The 20,603-nt window shown below is 34.8% G+C and overlaps 1 protein-coding gene and 1 non-coding gene across 4 annotated transcripts in view; both read left to right on the top strand.

The window, feature by feature from the left end:
* The window catches only part of ABHD18 (abhydrolase domain containing 18), a 34,780-nt gene that overhangs the window by 8,707 nt on the left and 5,470 nt on the right, over window positions 1-20,603 (top strand). The window contains exons 2-11 of one of the 3 annotated variants that reach the window (XM_027103687.1): window positions 703-811; window positions 1,457-1,541; window positions 5,313-5,413; window positions 6,987-7,065; window positions 7,421-7,505; window positions 9,056-9,083; window positions 12,731-12,869; window positions 15,001-15,090; window positions 15,762-15,863; window positions 19,850-20,228. In XM_027103687.1, coding sequence (XP_026959488.1) covers window positions 720-811; window positions 1,457-1,541; window positions 5,313-5,413; window positions 6,987-7,065; window positions 7,421-7,505; window positions 9,056-9,083; window positions 12,731-12,869; window positions 15,001-15,090; window positions 15,762-15,863; window positions 19,850-20,228 — 1,180 coding nt within the window. In that variant the 5' untranslated portion in view covers window positions 703-719. The remainder of the gene's footprint in view (window positions 1-702; window positions 812-1,456; window positions 1,542-5,312; window positions 5,414-6,986; window positions 7,066-7,420; window positions 7,506-9,055; window positions 9,084-12,730; window positions 12,870-15,000; window positions 15,091-15,761; window positions 15,864-19,849; window positions 20,229-20,603) is intronic. The other 2 variants (XM_027103688.1, XM_027103689.1) reach the window with 2 other exon arrangements.
* LOC113619334 (small nucleolar RNA SNORA42/SNORA80 family) lies at window positions 12,933-13,069 on the top strand. Its single transcript, XR_003432362.1, has one exon. It is a non-coding gene; the product is annotated as a small nucleolar RNA SNORA42/SNORA80 family (small nucleolar RNA).

The following is a 20,603-nucleotide window of genomic DNA, read 5'->3' on the forward strand; positions in this document are numbered from 1 at the left end:
ATATCTTCATAAGATTGTTGGGATGTTTAAGCAAGAACGTACGTGTGTGTGTGTGTGTGTGTGTGTGTGTGTGTGTGTAGTTTTTAAATGGCGCCTGGCAGATAAAATAGTACTACATAGGTATTAGCCACTCCTATTCAACAAATATTGAATATTTACTGTCAGTCACTGTACTGAGGATGGGAAGGTCCTGCCCTAGAGGAATTCAGAGTTTACTGTAGCTCAGGGCTCTAATTCTTCTCTACTTTCATCCGAGTTCTTTTTCCTGTATCTTGTATCTTATTTCCAAGAGAATACTTTCAAAGTTCTAGTTTAATCTCATTTTTAAATTTTCCCCCAGTTTTATTGAGATATAATTGATAATGTTGTATTATTTTAAAGTATATCACATAATGACCTGATATATGTATATACTGTGATGTGTTTACCACAATAAGTTTAGTTAACATCCATCACCTCTCATAGTTACAGTTTTTTTTCTTGTAATGAGTACTTTAAATAAGATCTCTAAGATAAATAAGCCGTGGGGATATAATGTACAGCATGGTAATTATAGTTAACAATACTGTGTTGTGCATTTAAAAGTTGCCAAGAGAGTAGATCAACGTTTAATTTTTACCTGATATTTGTAGAGGTGGTTAGAAAGTTGACCTGCCGAGTAAAATAAAATATTTTAAAGTCATTTAAATTTTTGTTTTATAGATGTTTGTTTGCTACTAATGGGTGTGAGCAAGTTAGATATTCTATATCGGAGACTTCTCCTTACAAAACTTTTTATCAGAGGATGGGGAAGGCCAGAGGATCTCAAAAGGTAAGCCTTTTTTCTGAATGCCTCTTCTAAATTTGTTGTTTTAGTAAACATTTGAAACTTCATTTCAGTTACAAAGTCCCTTACTATAAATATAAAGTGATTGGTAAATTAAGCATTAACTACTATACAAGAAAGAAATTATTTCCTTTTCTCTTTTATCTAATTATTGCTCTTAAGTTTTAACCCATATAATCATAAATTGAACTATTTTAAAAGTAATTCAGACTTAAAAATAAAGAGCTCTCAGACATAGATTTTTAACTTTGGTAATTTTTTATCCATTACAGATTTCAGGGACTAAACTTTCTTGGGTAACTTGAATTTGTAACGACTGTGAAACTGTGATATAGTGTAGCTCATGGAAGTATTTGAACTTGTGAAAAATAATTTTAGGGATTTGTGCCTTTAATTTTGAGTCTTGAATATGTTAATTACTTTTGGAGCAATGATATTTCTCATGTTTTTTCTGAGACAAAATGTCAAACTTGAAAAAACCAAAGCCTAATTTTTTCTTTAATTATTAAAATTAAATTTTAACGTAGTTTATGAACTGGACTTGCTAATTTTTAATTACTTTTCATCAGTCTCAATATAATGGGAATACTGAAGTTTTTTCTTTTTTTCCCCCCCCCCTTCCCGTAATAGACTCTTTGAATTCAGAAAGATTATTGGAAATCGAGAAAGATGTCAGAATCTGGTTTCAAGTGATTATCCAATATACATCGATAAGGTATTCAGATGAAAGAAATGCAATTATAGAAATTCAGGTTTTATATAACTGTGTGGCAAGAGTGGGCTGAATGTTGGAGTATAATAATAAACTCTAAAACATGAGTACAATATAGATTTTTCATTTAATATTTTTTAAATGCTATTATGTACCCTAACTGAATGCTTATAGTAACTATATGCCTGTTTATATGGGAGCATATATTTAATACTTAACTAAATACAAGAAAATATTTAGGGATGGATCTTTTTGAGCCTCATCTTTTATCTTTAGGCTCAAGAGAGTTAAATTATTCAACATTCAGAAGAATTACAAATAATACAGGGAAGTACTCTACTGAGAGAATCAGCACATGAGAAGTTACTAGCAAAACAACTGTTAAATAACATCAGGGAAATGTTATGGGATATAGTTAATTGCTGAGAGAAGGGTAGAAAGAAAATGCTATAAAATTAGAGAATATGAGAAAATATATTTGAAATAATTTTGTTTTTAAGCAGCCATGTTTTCCTGTAAAACACTTCTAGGCTTATGTAATTGGATACTTGAAGCGCTGTAGGGGAGGGCCTGCAGCTGGGTAGGCTTCACATCCCTCATGGCCTTCAACCACAGTACTCTACTTTCATTGCGTTTATATATTGGATGTCTTTAGCAGATTTCATTTTTCAAAAGACTTTCACTGCTAAAAACAGGATCTTATAAATTGGAAATCCCTCCTCTATACCACATAGCTGTTCCTTTTGTATCTTCTGGATTTAGAACATTTCTCCCTCAAATTTTGCTAAATATTTCCATTTTCTCTGTTTTTTTCCTATTAAAAAATCATAGGCTTGAACAAATTTAAAACATACCAAGAAAAGATCAAAACTCTAATTTATGCCACTTTCCACCTCCTAATTCCATTTTCCTCCCAAGGAGGAATTACTGTTAGGATTTTAGAATGCTTTCTTACAGATATCCTTCCTCTCCCCCACCTTCTCTCTCTTGCTCTCTCACTCTTGGTTTTTAAAGATTGAGATATAATTCAAATACAGAAAAATTAACCTTTTAAAATGTACAATTCAGTGTTGTTGTTTTTTATTATTAACATTTCCAAGATGTGCAACTATCACTATCTAATTCCAGAACATTTTTATTGCCCCCAAAAGAAACCCTGTACCCATTAGCTGTTACCTCCCACTTCCCCAGCCTCCCACCTGCTGATAATCACTCATCTGTTGTCTCTGTGGATTCACCCATTCTGGAAATTTCATATAAATGGAATCATCCAACATGTGGCCTTTCGTTTCTGGCTTATTTCACTTAGCAAATTTTTAAGGTTCATCCATGTTGTACCATGTACCACTGCTTCATTCTTTTTTATGGCTAAATAATATCCCATTGTGTATATGTACAACATTTTGTTTATCCATCATTCAGTTGATGGGCATTTGAGTTTCTACTTTTTTTTTTTTTTTTTTGGCTCCATCAGGTCTTAGTTGCGGCACATGGGATCTTCGTTGAGGCATGTGGGATCTTTTGTTGTGGCACGAGGGCTTCTCTCTAGTTGTGGCGTACGGGTTTTCTCTTCTCTAGTTGTGACACGCAGACTCCAGGGCACGTGGGCTCTGTAGTTGTGGCTCCAGAGTGTGTGGGCTCTGTAGTTTGCGGCACCCGGGCTTCTCTCTAGTTGAGGTGTGCAAGCTTAGTAGTTGTGGTGCGCAAGTTTAGTTGCCCCGCGGCACGCGGGATCTTAGTTACCTGACCAGGGATCAAATCTGCATCCCCTGCATTGCAAGGCGGATTCTTTACCACTAGACCACTAGGGAAGTCCTGAGTTGTTTCTACTTTTTAACTGTTACGAATAATAATGCTATGAATATTCATGTACTAGTGTTCTTGTGGATATATTTTTTTCAGTTCCCTTGGGTATATATCTAGGAGTGGAATTGCTCAGTCACATGGTAACTGTATGCTTAAATTTTTAACAAACTGTCAACTGTTTTCCAAAGTGCACCATTTTACTTTTCCACAAGCGGTGTATAATGCTTTCAATTTCTCCACGTTCTTACTAATATTTCTACTTGCCCTAGCCTTCCTAGTGGGTGTGAAGTATAATTTTATTGTGATTTTGATATGTCTTTCCCTAATGACTGTGATGTTGAGCATCCTTTCATGTACTTATTGGCCATTTGTATATCTTCTTTTGAGAAATATCTGTGAAACCTTGCCCATTTTTAATTGGGTTATTCCTCTTTTTAGTGTTGAGTTGTAGCTTGCTTAATTTTTAAATCTGTCTTATATATGGCTCTGAAAGTGTTTTTTTCTTACCAAATTGCCATTTATCCCAACACTATTTGTTGAATTATTATTCCCTTTCACATTAGTTTGTGCTGCCTGCTTTGTCAAATAATTCTTCTAAAATAGATAAAAGAAAACTTTAAAACTGTAGGAGGGGGCTTCCCTGGTGGCGCAGTGGTTGAGAGTCCGCCTACCGATCGATGCAGGGGACGCAGGTTCGTGCCCCGGTCCGGGAAGATCCCGCATGCCGCAGAGCGGCTGGGCCCGTGAGCCATGGCCGCTGAGCCTGCGCGTCCAGAGCCTGTTCTCTGCAACGGGAGAGGCCACAACAGTGAGAGGCCCGCATACCGCAAAAAAAAAAAAAAAAAACTGTAGGAGGCACAAAGATGACTAAAATGTAAACACTTCCTGGATTAAAAATTTCGTATTATACACGTTAGGTCTCCTTACCATTAAAATGCAATGCAATCCCAATTAAAATATTCAGTTTAGTGCTAAGATCCATAAAAGGATCCTAAAATTATTTTGGGAAGAACTCAACTATATATTTGGGAAGTACAGTCAGATCAGGAATACTTGAAAAGGAAGAGTGGTAAGTAAAAACTATGTCAGTCATATATCAATGGGTATTGTAAGGCACAGTATGATCAGCACAGCCTGACACTGGTTTAGAAATAAATGATATGCTAATGAGACCTGATAAATGATTGAAAATAATTTGTAAAATAATTTTACAAAAAATAATTTTACAAAAAAATTTATGGAAAGTTACTTCATGATAAAGTAGTATTTTAAGTCATTTGCAAAGAAAGTGTGGATTATTTAATAAATGATGCTGAAACAACTGGTTAGTATTTGTGTTTTTTAAAGAGGTTGATACATTTAGCTTCTAAAAATACAGTTTTTTGTTTCTGGTTTTAATGAAAATATGTGATGCTTTACTGCTAATTTAATTTTGACTATTGGCCTGATAAAGATTTTTTTATTTAAAAAAAATAACTATTTGAGGTGGAAAAAAAAACTTAGGTGTTGAATATTAGTAAATGCCTTTGCTACATATGTAACTATCACATTTCTCCTTATTTAATGTGTTGACGTGACTCATTTCATCAATAGGTTACCTGAAAACAAGCCATTCTAACATATATAATGTCAACCCTTATTTGATTGTGGTAAATTATAATTTGTTTGTAAATTGTTTTTATATTTATATTGTTGAATTCTTGTAACAAATATTTTATTTTGTTATTGTATATCATTGTACAAATAAGGTTTACTTATAGTTTGTTTTCCCAAGTAGGCTCAAGTAGAGAACATAGAAGGAAATGAAATGTGTGTAGGAGCCTTTAGAAAGCAGAATGGGGCAAAAGGATACTTAGTAGGCACTAAAAAAAAAGTTACAATTGAATAGAACTTTTTAACAGAAAACATCTATGATAGACCTAGATACCACTGTCCTTGTGTATGCATCTTGGTTTTGCTTTTTTTTAGATTGAAGAGCAGTCAGACTGTAAGATCCTAGATGGACACTTTGTTTCCCCCATGGCCCACTATGTGCCTGATATCATGCCAGTTGAATCTGTTATTGCAAGGTAAGTATTTTTATTCAGAAAGTTAAAGTAGTAGGTTGTTTACGTTCACTTATACAATTACAATAATATCAATGCCATATTATTTCAAATTACTTATTATTAATTGCAATAATTATTTAGCATTTTTCCATTAAATGTGGGGTGGGACGGAGTAAAAATACAGAGTTTTAGTATACATTTGAACTTAAGTTGTTATCAGCTTAATCTTCAAAATTTCAAGAAGCAGCACAGTGCTGGGAACGCTAAATGAAGCAGAGTTGTTAACGTTGGTAGTTTTGATTATGAGACTGAAAATTAAGAGTTAGTTTTCATGAGCACAAAACAGATATAATCATTAAACCATCCTAAATTTTCTTGTCTATGTTCTATTCAACAATTTATTGACGATAGATAAGTAGTGATATTTTCCCTTGCCCAGGCAAAGTAAGCTCAGAATTTAGGTTTATGTTGCCTGAGAACACAACCGCCTAAGGTCAAACCTTGAGCTGACAGAGTGCAGTGTTCTACTGTGATAATAATTCCAAAATGTCAACTGCTAAGGAAATTGAAAGGAGAAGTAAATCAGTTTGGGAAGATAAAAAAGTTCTGAAGATGGATGGTGGTAGTGATTGCATAACAATGTAAGTGTACTTAATGTCACTGAACTGTACACTTAAAAATGGTAAAAATGGTAAATTTTATGTTATATACATTTTACTACAATGATAAAAAAAAAAGTCATATAGGAAAAAACATTAAATGAGAGGACCAAGATACTACGATAAGAAGACGACAAATAGAGAAGACTGTGTTTTTTCTGGTGTGGTTTGCTTTTACCTCCAAACATAAAAGTTTTAATAAATCAAATCCTGTTATATACTGCAAGTTGAAAAAAAGATAACATGAACTATGTTATTGATATCAACAGCTTGTACAGCCAAGCATTATTCCTGCAAGGAAAAGAAGTGGAGCTATCTAAAGAATTGTTTTTCTAGGACTTAATCATATATATTGATGTCTTTAAAAATAAGAAAATTTCATTATGCATATATAAAGTTGTGGTATTGAATAAGGTAAAAATGATTGCAATAAATTCTGTGCTTATATTGTAATTGAATTTTTAATACCGTAACACCAAGCAAATTTACAGTATCTTTGTTGCCAGTTGGGCAAACATTAGTTTAGTCAGTCAATTACAGGTTTTTTTTTCTACCAAAACATATGTTTATGTTTATTACATTCCCATAACCATTATAACAGAATTTTAATGCATTTTAATAAATAAATGATAATGAAAATTCATCAGTGCCTGAAAACTCAGATTTTTTTAAACTACTAAATGATCATGATATTTTAAATACACAATTCTACATTGCTAATATCTATTGAAATAGAATTTATAGATGAATAATCATGCCATAAAGCACCTGTACTTTCATCCAACAGGACATGGAAAACAGCAAGTCAATTACAGTTTGAATGTCAAAATTCTGAATGACCTTTTGTCCCAGATAATTTAATTATGAAACTTTTAATAATTCAAAGTTTGTATTAAAAGGCTTTTAGTTTCACTGATGTGTTTTATTTTAAATAGGTTCCAATTTATTGTGCCTAAAGAATGGAACAGCAAATATAGACCCGTATGCATTCATCTTGCTGGAACAGGAGATCATGTAAGACTTTATTATAACATCTTAATCCCTAACTTGTTAAGCTACTCTCCTTAACAGATGTGGTTATTATATTTTTTAATTTAATTTAAATTTATATTAGACTACAGTTGATTTACAATATTGTGTTAGTTTCAGGTATACAGCAAAGTGATTCAGTTATACTTGTACATATATCCATTCTTTTGTAGATTCTTTTCCCATATAGGTTATTACAGAATATTGAGTAGAGTTCCCGATGCTATACAGCAGGTCCTTGTTGTTTACCTATTTTATATATAGTAGTGTGTATATGTTAATCCCACACTCCTAATTTATTTATTATATTCTTTAAGTACATCATCTTTTCTTTCCTCAGCATTACTGGAGACGACGAACACTAATGGCTCGTCCTATGATTAAAGAAGCCCGAATGGCTTCTTTGCTGTTAGAAAACCCTTATTATATCCTTTTGTGATACCTAGAAATCTTTTCTCTTATTTATTTATTTATAGATTTAGTCATCAAAAGGAATGATAGTAACCAGCTTTTCTAAACCAGTTAAATTTAGTCAGTTCAGAAAATGCTTAAGAATTAAGGAGCAAGAATGAAAAGAAGTGAAAAATTGTTTCATGCCTTTTTAAAAGGCAATTTAAGGATTTTGCTTCTGTTGTATAATGAAGATAAACCGCTCTTCTGTTTCTTTTGAGATTTATACTGGATTTTAATATTAATAAGTCAAGTGTTTGACTTATTAAGGAAACCCTCATGTTTTAAATACATTTACACTTAAGTATCAGTTGAGGTTTAGAACAGTTCTTAACTTAATTTTCAAGATTATGTCAGACTATTCCCAGAAGAAGAAATGAAACTGATGCGCAGATATAAAGAAATGTTCAGCATTGCTGGTAATAAGAGAAATGTAAAGTTAAAACAGCAGTTACAAAAGATTTAAAAAATAAAACACAGTAGTCATAAGGCTATTGTGAAATGGGCACTCTTATTACTGATGACTGTGAAAAGCAGTTCAACCCTTTGGGAAAGCATTTTTACTATATGCATCAGAAACCTTTAAAAATCTCACATCCCTTGACATTTTGATTCTGGGAAGTTTATTCTAAGGATAAAATATTAAGAAAAGAGAAAATGATAGAAAAGAGGAAAGATATTTAATAGCTTATAACTTATAATAGTAAAACATTAGAAATAGCTTAAATGTCTAACAATAGAAAAATGGTTAAGTAAATTGTGGTTCATAGCATTGGAATGTTGTACAGTTGGTTGTGTTATGTTTATTACTTTACTACCTGTATGACCTTGAACCTGTTAGTTAACCTTTTAGTACCTCAACTTTTCCTTGGTAAATGGGAATAATCTCTTAGGTTATTCAGAGTATTAGAATAGTTAATACTGGTAAATAATAAGGATGCAGTAAATTTTAACAGTTAGTTATTATTTAAAAAGTTTACAGTAATGAATGAAAAGTATTTATAATGCAAAAAGAGGATATAAAACTCTATGGTATGGCATAGGTATTCAAAAAACCTAAAATAGGAAATCCATTATTTTCTATTTAGAAACGGTACCTAAGGGAAAATTTTGGAAAGAAATACAAAAAAATATTAATATGGTTGTCTATAGATAAAATAGTTTTTCTTCTAACATGATTTTCTGAATTTTCTAGATTTTTTTATAAGTGAAAAAAGAAACCAATAAACTTCATTTTAATATTAAGTTGGGGATTACACAACCCTGCTGAATTACTAAAAATATTGAATTGTACACTTTAGATGGGTGAATTGTATGGTATGTGATTATGTCTCAATGAAGCTTTTTAAAAAAAGAAAAATAATTAAGTTGAAAAACCTGAGAACTCCTTAACAGCCTGTTTGGAAAATAGTTATTTCAGCATTAAATTGTCTTCAAGTTTAACTATTTTGCTTAAGTTAATGTGTTTTGAGACACAGAGTGTGTTTAATTATTTAAAAACTTTCTCTTTGACCCACATTCTTAAATGGCTGCAGGAAACCCAAGGACCAAATGTAAGTATGTGTTATCTTCATTTTCCAGCCTTTATACTGAATTTTCAGCCATCTTAAAATTTTTGATAGCCTAACCATTTTTTCTGAAAAACAGAATTCTGGGCCCCTTGCATTCTTGTGGTACCTGGATCTTTGCATATAATTATTCTACATGGTTGTATAATAAATAACCATTGACAAAATGAATTTTTGTACATTTTGGCAAGGTTTCATATAGGAGCTAATTATGTATGTCTTTATATGAATTAAATTAAAAAAAATAGATTGTAGGGACTTCCCTGGCAGTTCAGTGGTTAAGACTTTGCCTTCCAATGCAGGGGGTGTGGGTTCGATCCCTGGTCAAGGAGCTAAGATCCCACATGCCTCGCAGCCAAAAAAAACCAAAACAAAACATAAAACAGAAGCAATATTGTAACAAATTCAATAAAGACTTAAAAAAATAGATTGTAACTTGGTCACTTTAGTAATAAAATCATATTTTTTATAATTATATAAGAATAGTTCCAGATTCTAAAAATATATATTTAAGTGCTTCTTATAAAGAAATGTACTTATGTAAAATCAGTTTCTAAAACAGAAAGTTTCAATTGAATTGGTGTGTATTTAAATTAATCAAAACATGTATTATAAAAATGTTCTAACATTATATTCATAAATTACGTATTTTGTGAAAATAAGCAACATTTAAGATTTTGGTAATACATGAGCCTAGTATTATTTGAATTCTTTTACATTGTTATTTATTTTATTTTTTGTTGTTGTTGCCTTGTTCCTTTTTTTAAGATTTTAATTTTATTTGAGTATAATTATTTACAACGTTGTTTTAGTTTCTGCTGTACAGCAAAGTGAGTCAGTTATACAAATACATCTATTCACTATTTTTTAGATTCTCTTCTCACATAGGTTATCACAGAATATTGAGTAGAGTTTGCTGTGCTATACAGTAAGTCCTTGTTGGTTATCTATCTTTTTTTCTTAATTTAAATTTATTTATTTATTTATTTTTGGCTGCGTTGGGTCTTCGTTGCTGCACACGGGCTTCCTCTAGTTGTGGCAAGAGGGGGCTGCTCTTCGTTGCAGTACAAGGGCTTCTCATTGCGGTGGCTTCTCTTGTTGCGGAGCACGGGCTCTAGGCTCACGGGCTCTAGAGTGCAGGCTCAGTAGTTGTGGCACATGGGCCTAGTTGCTCCGTGGCATGTGGGATCTTCCCAGACCAGGGCTCAAACCCGTGTCCCCTGCATTGGCAGGTGGATTCTTAACCTCTACGCCACCAGGGAAGCCCTGGCAGGCTGATTTTTAACCACTGCACCACCAGGGAAGTCCCGGTTATCTATCTTATATATAATAGTATGTGTATGTTCATCCCAAGCTCCTGATTTATCCCTCCCCCGCCACATTTCCCCTTTGGTAACTGTAAGTGTGTTTTTGATATCTGTAAGTCTGTTTCTGTTTTGTAAATAAGTTTATTTGTATCTTTTTTTAAATTAGATTCCACATATGATTGATATCATATGCTATTTGTCTTTCTCAGTATGACTTACTTCACTTAGTATGATAATCTTGAGGTCCATCCATGTTGCTGCAAATGGCATTATTTCATTTTTATGGCTGAGTAATATTCCATTGTATAGATAGATAGATAGATAGATATACCACATCTTCTTTATCCACTCCTCTGTTGATGGACATTTAGGTTGCTTCCATGTCTTAGCTATTGTAAATAGTGCTGCAATGAACATTGGGGTGCGTGTATCCTTTCAGATTATGGTTTTCTCTGGATATGCCCAGGAGTGGGATTGCTGGATCATATGGTAGTTCTATTTTAAGTTTTTTAAGGAAGCTCCATACTGTTCTCCATAGAGGTTGTACCAATTTACATTCCCACCAACAGTGTAGGTGGGTTCCCTTTTCTCCACACCCTCTCCAGCATTTATTGTTCGTAGACTTTTTGCTGATGGCCATTCTGACTGGTACGAGGTGATACCTCACTGCAGGTTTGATTTGCATTTTTCTAATTATTAGTGATGTTGAGCATCTTATCATGTGCTTTTTGGCCATCTGTATGTCTTCTTTGGAGGAATGACTATTTAGATCTTTTGCCCATTTTTTGATTGGGTTGTTTGTTTGTTTTTTTTGACACAGAGCTGTAAGAGCTGTTTGTGTATTCTGGAGATTAATCCCTTGTCGGTTGCTTTGTTTGCAAATATTATCTCCCATTCTGTGGGTTGTCTTTTTGTTTTGTTTATGGTTTCCTTTGCTGTGGAAAAGCTTTTGAGTTTAATTAGGTCCCATTTGTTTATTTTTGTTTTTACTTCCATTACTCTAGGAGGTGATAGAAAAAGATATTGCTGTGATTTATGTCAGAATGTTCCGCCTATGTTTTCCTCCAAGAGTTTTATAGTACCTGGTCTTACATTTAGGTCTTTAATCCATTTTGAGTTTATTTTTGTGTATGGTGTTAGAGAATGTTCTGATTTCATTCTTTTACATGTAGCTGTCCAGTTTTTCCAGCACCACTTATTGAAGAGACTGTCTTTTCTCCATTGTATATTCTTGCCTCCCTTGTCATAGATTAAATGACCATAGGTGCATGAGTTTATTTCTGGGCTTTCTATCCTATTCCATTGATCTGTATTTCTGTTTTTGTGCCAGTACCATACTGTTTTGATTACTGTAGCTTTGTAGTATAGCTACAGTATACTACAGGAATCAGCTGGAGTCTGCTTCCTCCAGCTCCATTTTTCTTTCTCAAGATTGCTTTAGCTATTCAGGGTCTTTTGTGTTTCCATATAAATTAAAAAAAAATTTGCTCTAGTTCTGTGAAAAATGCCTAGAATTAGGTGAATTATTTTACACTGCTTTAAAAAAAATGTGCTTTATGTTCTATTGTAATTATTTTTTTCTTAGAAGGGACAACTATAAATTTGTTTTTCCTTATATCAATCGTGGTAATTTAATGAAAAATTGACAGTATAGAAATATTATTTTCTCATACATATTTTAACAGTTTTAAGTTATATCAAGTAAATAAGACATTCTTTTCTGGACTTCAAAATAGTTTGGTAGTTGAAACTCAATGAAAATTATATGTTGTAGAGCAGATACAGCTTTTTTTTTTTTTTAATTTATTTTTGGCTGCGTTGGGTCTTCCTTGATGTGCGCAGGCTTTCTCTAGTTGCAGCAAGCGGGGGCTACTCTTCGTTGTGGTGTGTGGGCTTCTCATTGCGGTGGCTTCTCTTGTTGTGGAGTACAGGCTCTAGGCACGCAGGCTTCAGTAGTTGTGGCTCACGGGCTCTAGAGCGCAGGCTCAGTAGTTGTGGCGCACGGGCTTAGTTGCTCCGCAGCATGTGGGATCTTCCTGGACCAGGGCTCGAACCCATGTCCCCTGCATTGGCAGGCAGATTCTTAACCACTGTACCACCAGAGAAGTCCCTAGATACAGCTTTTTTAAAAAATAAGTTTTAGGTGATTAATATGCAGAACAATGTTAGCAGCATTCCAATTCCATCCATTTATTCCATTGTTTTACTTAGCTGTCTGGTCCTTTAAAGGAAAAACATGTATTCTGGCTGCCTGTTTTAAATTTGCATATATTATCATGTAAATATATAAAATAAATAATTTTCTCTTTTGTTTTGTGAGGCTAGAAGGTCCAGCTTAAAAAACGTGTCTGATCTTTTTGTGATGGGAGGAGCTCTTGTTTTAGAATCTGCAGCTCTCTTGCACTGGCTAGAGAGGGAGGGTTATGGACCTCTAGGAATGACCGGAATATCCATGGGAGGACACGTAAGCATTTTCATTTTAACTGATATTTAATTGTGGTTATGTTTATAAAATCTAGGGAATCAAGCAAGGTAATGGATTTATGACACATCCTCCTCTGTGGGAGTCTCATAGTGTACACATGCCGGAGAAAATTGCAGCCTTGAACGATTGCCCAGTCTCCTTGCCTGTGGGCTGTGAGCACTGAAAGGGGTTGTACAGTGTGGGAGGTGGGGGGAAGATCTAGGGAATCTATTTATTTAAAAATTCACTTTAGGTATAGAATTAATTTTAGTTTTGGTGAAAGCAGAAACAGATTCTAAATTTTCATTCCAATTATGAAGTAACGATATTTTTTGTATGATTCATGTAGACACTGATTATACTACTTACTCCACAGCTATATCTCAGGTGTTAGATTTAATATTTTATTAAAAATTGATTATAAACTTAACTTCAAGTGTCAACTATAAATGCCTTATTTTGCTGTTAAATTGGTGAAGATAGCTAATTTGGAAAACACTTTTCCTTTATCTCTTCTCTCCATCAACCTGTTTTACCTTTGCTTTCTAGAGTGTACTAAAATGGCCTCCTAATTGGTTTCTCTGTCTAGTCTTTTCACTCCTTAACCTTATTCTTAAGGCTTTTTCTCCACACTGTTAACTAGAGTGGTCTTCCTAAATCTGATCTCTGCTCTCTCCTGCTTAAAACCTTCCACAGGTTTTGCTATTGAACTGGGCACTAGCAATGCCAGGTGCTGGCACCCATCTAGTGCCCCCTCATTCCCTTTCACCTGGCCGAATAAGAGCTTGTCCTTTCGCTTCCAGAGTAGAGCTTACTTCCTGTGAGAAACTCTTCCGGATTCCCAGCCTTATCCTAGACTATACTTCGTTTCTCAATAACACGTACTTATTTCATTTTACTGTGATTACTTGTCTAGCAGTCTGTTTTCTCTATAAAGCAATTGATTCAGTGAGGGCCAGGAACATGCTCTGGTTCATTTTCTGGACATATGAGTCATACAGTACACTAAAAATATATATATATATATAGTGTAAGTCATTTGAATTATGAAATTAAGTGTAAGACCTTACTCAAATTCAAAACAACTACCAAAGAGTGAAACTGATAAAATTAGCTTCAAAAACTCAAATTCAAAACAACTAAAGACAGTGAAACTGAAGAGTGGGAAAGGATTTCTTTTCCTAACTAGTAGTGTTTCCATTGTTATGACCCAGGTCGGGGTGTTATAACGGTCAGCTGGACTACTACCTATAAACTGGTTTCCCTACCTCAAATCTCACCCTCTCTAATCAATGTTATAAAATACTATTTAGCTTCATTGAATCACTTGACAATAACACTCCTTTGCTCAGGTCTCTTTATTAATTCCCCATTATCTACAGAACAAAGAGACCTCTAATCTGATCCTGATCGATCTTTCTAGCCCTACCTATCTCCCCTACCCCATTGGTCACATGTGCCCTACTGACCAGCGTAACTGAAATATATTGGCTGTTTCCCTACCAGACCCTGTGTTTCTCACCATCTTGCCTTTGATTATGCTGTCTCCTTTATATGGAAGACCACACCCCATCTTTCATTTCACCTAAAAGACTCAACCATTTCATGAAGCCTTCTCTGATTCCTCTAGCCAAAAATAACATTTCCCTTCTCTAAACATATTACATCATTTTATATCAGGTTATATCAGTTATAATCTGCTTTGTAGTTCACCAAATTCTTGACATCTTTCAGTCAGCCTCGAAAGCCTGAGATTTTATGGTTGAGATTTTGCTCTTTCTGAGCAGGTCACTTACGTAATGAGTGTGCTTAGCCTACTGCCCAGCATCTACATCCTAGCATGTTTGCTCTATATTTATCAGTAGAAAGTAGCTTTCTGTGATGGGTCTTAAGGTACTTAAAATTTCCTAATACATTTTATTGCTTTTTTAGAGGGCAGTTATATATCATTGTTGAGTTTTATGGTTTGGGGAACTTGGAGAGTTTGCTAGACATTCTAATGAGTGTTTAAGAGACTTTGTGTTCATGTCTTATCTCATCAGCTACTATACAAAGTACTTCTTAATATTAAATATTTTTCATTTTGGTGAATGTAAACTTTAAACTGAATCTCTCTGTTATCATGTTACAGATGGCTTCCTTAGCAGTATCCAGCTGGCCTAAGCCCATGCCACTGATTCCATGTCTGTCTTGGTCCACAGCATCTGGGGTCTTCACTACGGTAATTTAATTGCAATTAATGTTTAGATAATTATATATAATTAACGGTAATTGTTTGCAGGGTTCCAAAATCACCCCCAGGCTTGGTGATTCACTGGAAGGAATCGCAGGACTCAGTATATAGCCATACTCACAACTAAAACTTATTGCAGCAAAATGATACACTACAAAATCAATCAAGGGAAAAGGCACACAAGGCAAAGTCCAGAGAAACCAGGCATAACCTTCCAGTGGAGTCTCTCATGTTGTGTTTAATTCCCTCAGCAATGAGTTATGACAATATGTGCAAAGTGTTGTCCATCAGTGAAGCTCATTTGAACCTAGGAGTCCAGGGTTTATATCAGGGGTCAGTCGCTTAGGCACCCTCTGCCTAGCATGTACTAAATTCCAGAAGGAAATCAGGTGTTCAGTAGAAACTACATTGTTTGTATAAGCAGTTTAGGCACAGTGACCCACTTTATCATGTTGGAAGTTTTATATCAGGGTAAAGAACTGTTTACTGTCAAGTTACCAGACTCTAGGCAAGGGCCAACCTCACAAGCAGGCTTGTTTAAAGATAGGAAATCTCAAGTCTGCTTTGTTAATTTTTTTCTGCACAGTAATAATAATAAAAACTATTGGACAACGTGCTTTATACGTGTGATTTGATCTTAATTTAGTTTGTTATTTCAGGGCGTGCTAAGTAAATCGATTAATTGGAGGGAGCTAGAAAAGCAGTATTATACACAGACAGTTTATGAAGAAGAAATTATTCACATGCTTGAATATTGTGGAGTAAGTATTTTTAACTTCTGCAGAACATTGTGGGGGAAATGTTGATCATGTTTAATGATTCAGATTTTTTAAAAGAATTGCAGTTTTGTTTTGTTTTTTTAACATATATAACTTTTTTGTGTGTGACCGCTCCACGTGACTTGTGAGATTTTAGTTCCCCAGCCAGGGATTGAACCCAGCCCTCCGCAATGAGAGCACGGAGTCCTAACCACTGGACTGCCAGGGAATTCCCTGAATTGCAGATTTTTAAAAAGCAGTAATATTTTTTACTTAATAAAATTCTTCATTTAAAAATAAAATATAGAAAATCATGCAAAGCAAGTGCATAGCTTACTACATTTATTAAATGGCTAACACATTTGAATAGAACTTGACCACCCAGCTCAGAACTTAGCACCCAACCCACAAACCACTTTCATGTGTCCTAATCAGAAGACCTTTCTCCTCCTACTATTTAGTTATCATTATCCTGATTTTTATAGTGATTACTTCCTTCTGTCAAATATGCATCCCTGGACACTTCAGTTCTTTTATTTTATGGGTCTTTTAAGTGTCTTTTAATCTATAAGTTCCCTTTCATCCTTTTCTTTTCCTTATAATTTATCTATTGAAGAACTTGGGCTATTTACCTGTAGAGTTTCTCACAGTCTAGATTTTTGTTTGCATTCTCATGGTACACGTTAGCATATTCCTCCATGCTCTCTGTTGCCTGCAAATTGGCAACTAGGTCTAGAGGCTTGATTAAACTCAGTTTATCATTCTTTAGTAAGAGTATAGGAAGCAGATAATGTCTGGCTGCTCATTTTGTGGTGTAAGCAGCCGTTGATGCTTAATGTCTGTGTCTATTATATTGAGTGTTGCAAAATGCTGATACTCTAATTCTATCCTCTTTTTTCATTTATTAATTGGAATACTTTGATTTTAAAAAAAGCCACTTCCCTTATCAATTATTTGGTTACCTCATAGTTCATTACATATACCTTAATTTACCAATTATCAGGGAAATGAGTTGGTTCTCTATTATTCTCCTAAGGTGACCAATTCTTTTCAGAAATGTTTTTTTCTTTTCATGAATTTTAAAATTTTGCACATTCAGTTTAAAAGTTACAGAGAACCTCAAGAAACCTCAGGGAAAAAGACTCTTTCTACTATCAACGAGGACTTTTTATTTGTAATTCCATCAAAATAAAACTCACTTTTGTAGGGGACTTCTCTGGCAGTCCAGCGGTTAGGACCCTGCACGCCCACTGCAGGCGCACGGGTTTGACCCCTGGTCTGGAAGAAGATCCAGCCTGCAGTGCAGCTTGGTCGGGGAAGGGGGAGAGGGAGGCGGCGGTGGGGGGGGGGGGGGGGGGGGGAAGGGGGGGGGGGGGGGGGGGGGGGGGGGGGGGGGGGGGGGGGGCTCACTCTTGTAAAATAGGTCTATTTTGCGGAGCCTCAAAGGGCAGTTAATTACTTGCCTAAGAACTTTATTACAAAATAGCTCTCCCTGTTAGCTAGTTCCTGTGTCCCACTATACATATAATCAGAAAGATACTTATATTTGAGAGCTTATGAGAAAACCTAACATGCATTTTTTTAAGGGAGGTTCATAAATTTTGGCTGTCTGAAATGACAGTGTATTCTTCTCCAGCCCTTTCTCTCTGTGACTCCTGGTGATTGTATACAAGAGTCCTTTTGTCTTAGTTAGAACTAGTTCACAGTTATGAATATTCAAGAAATATCAAGCCAGCTTCCTTTTTTTAATTTTAAAAACTGTGTTTTCCCAATCAAAAGAAATTAAATTTGTTGATGTACTGCTCTGAATAATTCTAGGATGCTTTGATCTTCCATTTCCTGATGTTACTAAACCTCCTTTCCTTCCTTTTTATATTTCTGTGATCTGGATAGCTTTAGTGATTTGTTCTGCTAACCAGGTTGTTGTGGTTTGTTTGTTTTCCCTTGCCTTCAACCCATTTTTCGTTCTTTTATTTTTTAAATAGGTTGTATGGTCATATAGTTCAAGTATCAAAAAAGCATAAAAAGAAATATAGTAAAACGATTCCTGCCCTTGTTCCCAGTTTGCCTAGATCCTATCTCTATCAACAAATAACCCACTATATTATTTAGTATTTCAAGGAATTTTTCAAACTGAAAGAAATCTCAACTTTTCTCTCTTCCCTTTTCTTATGGACAATACACAAATGTTTCCTTTTTCTTTTTCACTGCTGCATAACAACCTATTATATGGAGGGATGTACCATGATTTATTAACCAGTATCCTGTTGATGGGCATTTATGTTGCTTCTCATCCTTCACTATTAACAAACAGTTCTGCAATAAGTAACATTGTACATACATCAGTTCACAAGTGCAAATTCCTAGAAATGTTGTTGCTGAGTAGATGGGTATAAGCAGTTGTAATCTTAGATTTTGTCTAATTCTAGTTGTGTGAATTTACACTACCAGCAGGAACATGTGTGTCTGTTTCCCCATAAGTTCACAAATTCAGTGTGTTATCAGACTTACATGGTTTTTTGGTCAACCAGACAGGGAAATTTGGTATAGTTTTTATTTCATTTACTTAAGTAGGGACTTCCCTGGCGGTGCCGTCCAGTAGTTAGGACTCCACGCTTCTACTGCAAGGGGCATGGGTTCAATCCCTGGTCATGGAACTAAGATCCTGCATCCCTCAGCAAAAAAAAATTTACTTAAGGATAAGTGAAATTGAACATGTTTATAAGTTTTTTGTTTTAATTAATTAATTTATTTATTTATGGCTGCATTGGGTCTTCGTTGCTGTGCGCGGGCTTTCTCTAGTTGTGGCGAGTGGGGGCTACTCTTTGCTGTGGTGCACGGACGGGCTTCTCATTGCAGTGGCTTCTCTTTTGGGGAGCTTGGGCTCTAGGCGCACGGACTTCAGTAGTTGTAGCACACGGGCTCAGTAGTTGTGGCTCTTGGTCTCTAGAGTGCAGGCTCAGTAGTTGTGGTGGCGCATGGGCTTAGTTGCTCTGCGGCATGTGGAGTCCTCCCGGACCAGGGCTCGAACCCGTATCCCCTGCATTGGCAGGTGGATTCTTAACTACTGCACCACCAGGGATGTCCAACCTTGATAATTTTTAATTTTTCTTAGTTCAGCCTGAGAAAGGGATTTGGGGTGGCTGGTGTATTACTGCCAGGATGCACTCATAAGAATTTTAGAAGTTCTAAGGTTAAAGCAAATCATGGATTTCAAAACTTTGGCAATAAAAAACATGACACAGGCGGGAATTCCCTGGAGGTCCAGTGGTTAGGACTCCGTGCTTCCACTGCTGGGGACCCAGGTTCAATCCCTGGTCAGGGAATTGAGATCCTGCAAACCGCAAGGTGTAGCCAAAACAAAACAAAACACATGTCACAGGCTAAATGGTAGTCTTTACTATTTAGTAAGAAACATTCAGCAATAAAGTATCATTTATCTTCATTCTCAGTTAAATTTTGACATCTCTTTTCTCTTTTTGTTTTTATTATGGTAAAATATACACAATATAAAATTTACCATTTTAACCATTTTTAAGTGTACAGTTCAGTAGTATTAAGTACATTTACATTGTTGTGCAACCATCACCACCATCCATCTCCCGAACTTTTTCATCTTCCTAAACTGAAACTCTGTACCCATTAAACAAAACTCTATTCACCCCTCTTCCCATCCCCTGGCAACTACCATTCTACTTTCTATCTGTATGAATTTGAGTACTCTAGGTACCGCATAAAAATGGAATCATACAATATTGTCCTTTTGTGTCTGGCTTATTCATTTTGCATAATGTCTTCAAAGTTCATCCATGTTGTAGCATGTGTCAGAATTTCATTCCCTTTTAAGACTGAATAATAATCTATTGTATGTATATACTACAGTTTGTTTATCCATTGATGGACGTTTGTGTTTTCTCTGTTTTAACAAGGTTGTTAAATAAAATCCTATTTTATATTAAATGACATTTTCTTTTCTTTCATATAATCAGACAGATTCTTTCAAAATGGGACAAGAGTTCCTGAAACACTTCCCTAGCAGTGCAGACAAGCTAACTAACCTTAACCTGGTTTCTAGAACTTTAAATTTAGATATGGCGGACCAAGTTGTGTCCCAAAAAGCTGCTGAGTGCCATAAATCTAGTAAAACATCTATCAGTGCCACATCAGAAGGACTCTTGTTGCAAGATACCTCTAGGATGGGGTGCTTCAATCAAACACTTTCAACCAACAAAAGTAGTTATACGCGCTGTAATCCTCAGTCATACCACCTACTCAGTAAAGAACAAAGAAGAAACACTCTTCAGAAAGAACCTTTAATATTTATGAAAGGAGTTATGGATGAATGTACTCATGTAGCAAATTTCTCAGGTATTAATTTTTATATGAAATTGAGAATATTTGCTGATGATATGTGATAATCATGCTGATGATATGTAAAATATGTGAAATATTTTTAAGGATGCTTTACAAGATAATTTCATATTTTCAAGAATATATTTATTGTTGGCTCTACATTGTTTTTTCTAAGATAAGTTGGTTATGTAAATGTATCTTATTTAAATTTTATCCATGAAAATCTAAGACCATTTTATTCGTTCTTTAAAAACATTGGGTTTTGTATCTTTAGAATATTCATCTCAATTTTGTATTAGAGAATAATAATCAGAAGTTTAATAATCAAAAGTTTTTGTTCGGCAAATGTTTTACTTACTGCATTGTATGGTGTATTTTATTTTCCAATAT

This window comes from Aethalodelphis obliquidens, unplaced genomic scaffold (genome assembly GCF_003676395.1).
Source record: "Aethalodelphis obliquidens isolate GAN/ISIS:26980383/991018 unplaced genomic scaffold, ASM367639v1 scaffold6, whole genome shotgun sequence".
Classification (NCBI taxonomy): Eukaryota; Metazoa; Chordata; class Mammalia; order Artiodactyla; family Delphinidae; genus Aethalodelphis; species Aethalodelphis obliquidens.